The 9,192-nt window shown below is 38.6% G+C and overlaps 1 protein-coding gene across 1 annotated transcript; it reads left to right on the forward strand.

Annotated features, from left to right (window-relative positions):
- Window positions 1–1,737: 1,737 nt before the first annotated feature.
- Window positions 1,738–8,431, forward strand: LOC120021475 (beta-1,4-galactosyltransferase 4-like). Its single transcript, XM_038965250.1, has 7 exons — window positions 1,738–1,850; window positions 1,962–2,351; window positions 6,596–6,828; window positions 7,043–7,230; window positions 7,450–7,572; window positions 7,679–7,783; window positions 7,884–8,431. Exons 2-7 carry the CDS (start codon window positions 2,069–2,071, stop codon window positions 8,017–8,019), a joined length of 1,068 nt encoding a protein of 355 aa, XP_038821178.1. The 5' UTR covers window positions 1,738–1,850; window positions 1,962–2,068; the 3' UTR covers window positions 8,020–8,431.
- Window positions 8,432–9,192: the final 761 nt, after the last annotated feature.

The following is a 9,192-nucleotide window of genomic DNA, read 5'->3' on the forward strand; positions in this document are numbered from 1 at the left end:
TGGAATTAAGTAATGGTAATGTGACAGAATTCAGAGCGTGCGCAGATTCAAAATTTGCAAGTGTATTTTTGATTCACAGCAGAATATTTAAACTCGTAAATAGTTTTGTAATAATTATTAAAATTATTCTTACAAATCTTATTGAATGTATTCAAATGTAAAATTACATGTTTGTGATCGTTGTTACATTTTTCACCCATTATGATACAAGCTTGCAAAATTAAATGACACATTTGCCAATTGTACTTGCAACCACGAAATTCAAAATACAAACTCGGGTAGTTCTGTCATCATTATAATCCCATATCCCTTTATGTTTACCTGTGGTGCCGCGTTCAAAACACCTGGGAACTCGGAATTATCTGCCTTCCGACTGGGAAAATCGATTTGAACGGTCATCCAACTCGGAATTACAAATCTTTATAGAACTCCGACTTTCCGACCTGAAGATGACATATTTGACCACGTATTTTTCCGAGTTCCCAGTTGTTTTGAACTGGACATGAGTCTTGAACCTGGTCCTAACACTCACATTCTTCCACGTAGCGGTGTTTGCGAAAGTAGTAGCCAGCCAGGATCCAGCCCAAAAACAACATCAGAACTCGAGGCATCTCACAGGCAAGACATCTTCCTTCTCCAAGAAAAAAATATTTGTCGTTAAAAACGGCAAATGCTGTGTAAAATGTAACTTGTATTTTGGGATTTAATTTCTACCTTGATAGCTATCTGACACAATGGTCGCAGTAGCTGTTAGCTGGCTGGCTAGCTAACTACAATGCTATTTGCATTGGATAACGATACACTTCACGAGCTACTTACTGCTAGCTAGTTAGCTACCTGCTAGCCTCTTGGTTGAGTAACACTAGCCATTTGTCATCTTCTAAAGTATGTGTCACTGTTCAGAGTTTGCAAATCAGGTGAACGTAGTATTTAATTTTGCGTGGTGCTTAATCAACTCTTTCCAACTTTGACCACCCAAAAATATGTCGGCACCAATCTAGTCAACGTTAGCTAGCTACAGCCAGTTTGAGTAACATTGAATGTGTAGCAGGCAGCATTCAAAAAACAAATACATTCACTCACTGTCACTACAGTTGGGCAGAAGGCTACTGGCTATGTCATGTTTCAATTCCACAACACCTAATAGGTAGCTAGCTAACAAGTTAGCTGCTAATTTGTAAAGTTACCATTTTACATCAACTGTTTGTTTTTTGTCATGGGCCTGTTCTTTAGTCATTTTAGCTTGCCTAAACACAGTTTAGATTAGGATTATAGGTATCCCATTTTGGTTATGTGACGAGAAATAAGAACAACTTGGCAATGTGATGTGTTTAAGCTAAGCACACACAAAAGCAGTCTACAGTTACAGCCTAGGATTACTATCCAGGACATCCATGAATTGTGTGCATTGAAAGACAATGGCTTGAAGCCGTGTCAACAACATGAAACCAAAGAGCAAACAGGTGTGAGTGAAGAGGAAAAGAGAATCGTTCCACTTAAGTTACTTTTCCTTTTGGGTGGCGGGAGTATATAGATTAAACACCACAGTGAGTGTACAGCCAAGGTAAAGTAGCCTACTGTGAATTCTGTTGTCGCATAGGCCTAGCCTCTGTCACAGGTATTCACTGAAGCCTGGGTGCCCAAGGCTAGTTGTGACATAATGCCCTGGTGGAATGCTACAAATGCAAGTAGGTAGTGTCGATGAAAATTTAAGTATTTCTTAATTTATGTCCAGGTACAGCGGGCAGAAGAATTGAGTTCCTTTTAACTGACCCACCTTCATTCACATGGACTGGATTTTCTCTGAATTTAAACTTTGCACCAGTGGAAAATCAACAAAATAATTCAAAGTAGGCCTAATGCTTTTTATTTTTACATTAGTGACAATGATTATGAAACTTCCCCAGAATGTTGTGTCATCATGGGATGAGTGATCAGGGGTACTGGTGCTCTCTACCCAGTTATTCCTCCTGTGGCTGCTGCAGAGGAGAACCAGATGTCGTAAACCAAGACTGAAGCCTACCACATTTTGGGGGATTTGATGCTGAACATCTACAACTAAGAAACCATGGGAGTCTGTCCTGCTGTGTCCATGTTTTTCCGGAAGTGCAAGTATATGATACTGTTGCTGCTCTCCGTCTCCGTCTTGGCTTGGTACGCCACTTTTGCCGGTGAAACAGTGAAAGCAATTCAGGGAACCCTTTTGCCAGCGCAAACACTTGCTGATAATACTGAGGTCCTGAGTGGGGGAGAAGGAGACTCGTGGAGATCAGTGACACAGGTCTTCTCCAATCCTCTCCTTGACACCTCACCATCAAAACAAAGCTGTCCTGAGAAATCGCCACTGCTCCGTAAGTACAGACTCAAGTATCCACAGATGTAATTGTAAGCTTGATACAGGCCTTTCTATAAACTACATACTGATGATGCCATGTTACTGTATAATTCCTTGTAAAGAATGATGATAATGCCATGTTACTATATCATTCCTTTTAAAGAACATTATGTACGATGTGGCTTAATGTGGAGAGAATAACATTGGTAATCAAGTAAATACTTTAATGTTTTATGTAGGGATTGTGTAACAAGCATTTGTTACTCCTAAACACTGCTAGGCTGTGGCTCATTTTGATTATTTTCACATACTGTAGCAATCTGTGATAATCTCATTCCCAGTCTGATGGACGAAAACGTCAAATTTGGCCTTCGTTATTCAATACTTCCGGCACGTAGGCATTGGCTTAATCATCTCCTACAACACTACCCCTAACAGGCTGACTACACCGCGAGCATCACAAAAATAAATGTAGAAATCTATATTATTCAATTATTGCACCAACGAGTGTCTGCGTTGCCGAGGGCTAAAATAGAACTCCTTTCTATTTCTGACGCAGATCGCGCTGCAATCCTGCCTCTCCCATCTCCTCATTGGTTATACCCACGTGGGTGACTGAAAGATGAATGAGGTCGGTGGCGGTAATGCACCTAATTTATGATAGTTGCCAATCGCAATATAAAGTCAAGAGAAGAAAAATCATAGGAGGAGAGAGAACTAGAAATGATTCGGTTGACCATTTTATGTGTGGATTAATTGTCGGAGTAGAGGACTTTGTCCATTTCAGGTAAAATAACAACTCAATGTTTATATCCCTGGACAAATTGGCTAGCAATAGCAAGCTAGCTAAATAGGAAAAATTAGCTAGCAAGTGCAAGTTAGCTAAATTGCCATAAAGGTTTAATGCTTTTCGACCTGTCCCCAAATTAATGTAATTGGTTCAGAGTTTTTGACATTTTAACCTGCGTGTCGTGATCGCGTTTGGTGTGGGGGGACAAAATACATTTATGCACGATGGCACACGTGCGCAGCCAGTTTGGGTTCCGTGTAACCCTCCCTGTACTCTAGCACACCACAAGCTCAGAGCCACACCTCAGTCGTGTGATTCACTAAAATTAAATGATGACAAGTACTGTACTAAATTGGTCAGTCCCATATAATTATATGGTCACTCCCATTTAAGGCTAAATTTGAGTGGTTGATATCCAAGGCTATATGCACTGTGCGCAATAGCTTGGGGATGAGGTTACCTATGCGGTAACAATTAGCATGTAGCCGACATACAACGGCTCCTTGTTGACAGGAAGTGTACAGCTGTTGTAATTGTATTGAGTGATTCCATACGAAACCAGGACAAAAAAAGACAATTGCTTTTTGGATTTTTACGATATTTAATCCATCGACATTTTTGGAAGAAGGTTTGTTGACATGCATTTGACATTTGTATCTAAAAGCATAATTGAGAAATAATTATGACATGTGGGCCTAACCGCATAAGACTCCGTAATGTTTCATAGATTGGTGGTATATGAAGCTTTACTGCTTGCTCTGTAATATGAGTAGGATTCTGAATTCAATAACAATTTTCTTACATTAATTTATGAATATTAAAAATATAAACATGAATTTTGAAAAAATAAATTATTTCCCCAATTTGTTGAATATATTGTTGAACAAAAGATACTCTATGACCATATCAAAGTTCCAGAGTGAGATCTCTGGACTATTTTATACAGAGAAAGTGGCATAGTATACAATGTAACCAATCACAGCCCTCCTGTTACTTGTATCATTACTTATCATACAAATCACCAGCATAGGGTGACCATTTTGAATCCATTTTCACATTCACTCTGTTGGTGATGCTTACAAATTGGATCATAACTCTAAATGTAAGGTGGGTAAGGCCCACATGTCATAAATATGCCAACTTGGATTTTTTAATATATTTTATTATTCTGCTTTTAGATACAAATGTCAACAATCCTTCCTCCAAAGGACCATTCTATAGATTAAATCTTGTGACAATCACCCAAATCATTGTCTTTTTTTGTCCTGGTTTCATATGGAATCAATCTATAGGCCTACACCTATGGGATGCAGATTGCACAGCATTACAGTGGGTTTCCATAAACACATTCAAGTTTGAAGACAGTTTGTGTTTGTCAATGGCCCAAACAAAATGCGCGCACACGTGTTTGCAATCATCTGTCCATACCAGGGCTCTCCAACCCTGTTCCTGGAGAGCTAAACTCCTGTGGGTTTTCGCTCCAAACCCAGTTGCGTGTTACATTAGGGTTGGAGTGAACCTAGAGGACGATAGCGCTCCAGGAACAGCCCTGGTCCAGACTATGCATTTTTTCATATTAAAAAACAACAACTTTTATTTAACTAGGAATGATTTGCAGTTCATAATATTTAGATACTTTTTTTTAGGAAACTAGTGCATGTAAATATATTGCAATGGAGTTGATTGATTTAAAGCACAGATAATGAATTTGTCCAGAAGGCTTTACTATTTGGTTGTCTGTATTTTCATTATTAGAGGTCGACCGATTATGATTTTTCAACGCCGATACCGATTATTGGAGGACCAAAAAAAAAGCTGATACCGATTAATCGGATGATTTTTAAATATATATATATATTTGTAATAATGACAATTACAACAATACTCAATGAACACTTCTATTTTAACTTAATATAATACATAAAGAAAATCAATTTATTCTCAAATAAATAATGAAACATGTTCAATTTGGTTTAAATAATGCAAACACACAGTGTTGGAGAAGAAAGTAAAAGTGCAATATGTGCCATGTAAAAAAAGCTAGCGTTTAAGTTCCTTGCTCAGAACATGAGAACATATGACAGCTGGTGGTTCCTTTTAACATCAGTCTTCAATATTCCCAGGTAAGAAGCTTCAGGTTGTAGTTTATTATAGGACTATTTCTCTCTATACCATTTGTATTTCATATACCTTTGACTATTGGATGTTCTTATAGACACTTTAGTATTGCCAGCCTAATCTCGGGAGTTGATAGGCTTTAAGTCATAAGCAATGCTGTGCATCAAGCATTGCTAAGAGCTGCTGGAAAATGCAGTAAAGTGCTGTTTGAATGAATGCTTACGAGCCTGCTGCTGCCTACCACCGCTCAAGCAGACTGCTCTATCAAATCATAGACTTAATTCTAATAAAAAACACACAGAAATACGAGCCTTTGGTCAATAATATGGTCAAATTCGGAAACTATCATTTCGAAAACAAAACGTTTATTCTTTCAGTGAAATACGGAACCGTTCCGTATTTGATCGAACAGGTGGCAACACTAAGTCTAAATTTTACATTTACATTTAAGTCATTTAGCAGACGCTCTTATCCAGAGCGACTTACAAATTGGAAAGTTCATACATATTCATCCTGGTCCCCCCGTGGGGAATGAACCCACAACCCTGGCGTTGCAAGCGCCATGCTCTACCAACTGAGCCACACGGGACCAACAGTAAATATTACTGTTACGTTGCACAACCTTCAATGTTATGTCATAATTATGTAAAATTCTGGCAAATTAATTACGGTCTTTGTTGGGAAGAAATTGTCTTCACACAGTTCGCAACGAGCCAGGCGGCCCAAACTGCTGCATATACCCTGACTCTGCTTGCACTGAATGCAAGAGAAATGACAAAATGTCCCTAATTAATTTTGCCTGCTAACATACATTTTAATTTATTTAATTTAATTTTAATTACATATGCAGGTTTAAAAAAATATACTTGTGTATTGATTTTAAGAAAGGCATTGATGTTTATGGTTAAGTACATTTGTGCAAAGATTGTGCTTTTTTTCGCAAATCCGCTTTTGTTAAATCATCACCCGTTTGGCGAAGTTGGAGGCTGTGATTCGGTGATAAATTAACAGGCACCGCATTGATTATATGCAACGCAGAACAAGCTAGTTAACCTAGTAATATCATCAACCATGTGTAGTTAACTAGTGATTATGTGAAGATTGTTTTTTTAATAAAATAAGTTTAATGCTAGCAGCAACTTACCTTGGCTCCTTGCAGCCACAAGGTCCTTTTGATGCTGCACTCGCGTAACATGTGGTCTGCCTGCCATGCAGTCTCCTCGTGGTTTGCAATATAATCAGCCATAATCGACGTCCAAAAAGGCCGATTACCTATTGTTATGAAAACTTGAAATCGGCCCTAATTAATCGGTCGGCCTCTATTCATTAGGCCTACTATTGTCTATCTACAGAGGGAGCTCTAAACCTCACATTTGAGGACTCTCTAATGCTGAAGGAGGTGGAGAGTGAGAACAGTGGAGTGGCTGAGGGCCAATACCAGCCTCCAGACTGCCTCGCCCAGCAGAGTGTGGCTATCCTCATTCCTCATCGTAACCGGGAGAAACACCTCCTCTACCTCCTGCATCACCTACACCCCTTCCTTCAGAGGCAGCAGCTGCACTACAGCATCTACGTCATCCACCAGGTATTACTCTCATGATGTGTAGTAACAGTAAATTATGTCAGTTTCACTCTAATAATTTGTGAGTGAATTCAAATTTGTATAACCGTTTCATGACGAGTATTTAAATGTTCAACATGTTTCACTTGACTGGAGAATATTGATGGGGGAAAGTGCTGCACTGATTTTGAGTCTGATATGAAATTGATATTTGTAGTTGATTTGTTTGTTTTGACAGGCTGGAGAGGTGACGTTTAACCGTGCCAAGCTACTTAATGTTGGGTACTTGGAGGCACTCAAGGACTACGATTGGGATTGCTTCGTTTTTCATGATGTGGATCTGGTTCCAGAGAACGACTACAACCTATACAAGTGTGACCAACAGCCCAAACACTTAGTGGTCGGCAGGAACGCCACAGGGTACAAGTAAGTATCTCAGCTCTCAACTCATATCCACCTATATCTAAAAGCAGGTAAATGTCTATATGCCATCAAAACAGCATCCATGCTTTTGTATGACAAAGTGATGTTGCCGCTATCAATATAAGTATTCATTACCAAGTCCAAACATAAACATTTCAGTTATTAATTGCGTTCTGGGGACAGGTCTGTAATGTCTTGTTTTTTGTCTTTTTGCTGTCGTAGATTGCGATACAAAGGGTACTTTGGAGGGGTGACGGCCATGACGAAGGACCAGTTTCACAAAGTGAACGGCTTTTCAAACACTTACTGGGGATGGGGAGGGGAGGATGATGACCTTCGCATCAGGTGAGACCACTGCTAAATGTTGGACCTCTGCATATCTCTCATTACATCTTAGTCAATACAGAATGTTATTGATTGATTGATGATTGATTTAATTTGTCTCTGGTAGGGTGGAGCTCCAGAAAATGGAAATTATACGACCCCCCCCTCTCATAGCACGCTATACCATGGTATTTCATAAAAGAGACAGCGGCAACGAAATCAATAAAGACAGGTGAGTCACGGTGGACACATCAATAATAAATAGCTTGCTATATTCTAAATATTATTAGTCGCTGAATTCATTTCATTCTGAAATAATTTCTCCTTCACAGGATGCGTTTGCTAGCACGGACACCTAAAGTCTGGAGAAAGGATGGCCTTAACACCTGTTCCTACAGTACTCTATCAGTTGAGAGGCCGCCTCTGTACATTAATGTCACCGTTGACATTGGCGAACCAATGCACTGATGCTTCAGAGCACCTCTCTTCATTTACTGCAGTGTGTACAGGATTATTGATCTGGCATGTCCATGCCTACATGTTACTTACCAGAGGGTCGCAAACAGAAGGTTAGTGGCAGTAGCTGTTGACCATAATTAATGTGATCTACTCAGTTTTCACTGTAAACCATTCCAAGCAGGGCATGTAAAATTGCTAGGTCCTCATAATGTAAGTCTGGAAGCCCTATACAGTCAAACCTGGTGACCAGGTTCTAGGGGTGAGAGTAAGACCAAAATATATATTTTTCTCTACAACAGAGCATTATTTGATTTATCCTAGACTTAAAGGGGAAATCTGCAATTGCTACATCAATTTTGGGACTTATAAATTAATGATATTTATCCATTGATTCTTGAAGAATGTAACTTTTATAAATGCTTTATGAGCTTAGTTCAACTGTTGTACCCCATCAGAAACCAACATATATATATATAAGCTTATTTTACACCAATGTTTGTAAACATTGTACATGTAAATAAACACTGTATAGCCTCAAAACATGCTTAAAAATATAATTTTGATATCTTGTATGGTCAGTACTTTGCTCTGTCGATTTAATTTGAATGTTTTACATTTCTCCAGGCCCGTCACTCAGCTTTTTGCCAAAACAGAGTCATGTGGCGCTTTGTTATTGTTTCAACTAAGGATTTTCCCGCTAAGGTGTGTTGTTACTTGATTGTTTCAACAAGTAATATGCATTCGAATAGAGTATGTTGTCATGTTTTTGATTCTAAAGAATCCTGGGTGTTAGACCTGGATTTGGTCATTTCTTAAAATCTCTTGTTGTCAAATGAAAATGAAGAATTGCTCTCAATTCATTCCTATTTGATGAATGTAGTAGCTAATATGGGACACAAGGGACTCATTTACATATATTGATCATTCTCACATGGTTCCATATTTATGAAAGTATGTTACATTAAGATGAATTGTAATTTTTATAAATCTTGTTACAATATTACAGTGTAGATGGCTTCATTTTATACACTTATCACAAGGTTGATATTTTGGATCAACATTTTGGATATGCTGATTCAAGATTTGTGAAGTAACTCATACAGACGTCAAATGTGTAATATTGTATGATACTTTCTGTTGCCTTAAAGCTGCAATATGTAACGTTTTGGGCGACTTGACCAC

This window comes from Salvelinus namaycush, chromosome 26 (genome assembly GCF_016432855.1).
Source record: "Salvelinus namaycush isolate Seneca chromosome 26, SaNama_1.0, whole genome shotgun sequence".
Lineage (NCBI taxonomy): Eukaryota > Metazoa > Chordata > Actinopteri > Salmoniformes > Salmonidae > Salvelinus > Salvelinus namaycush.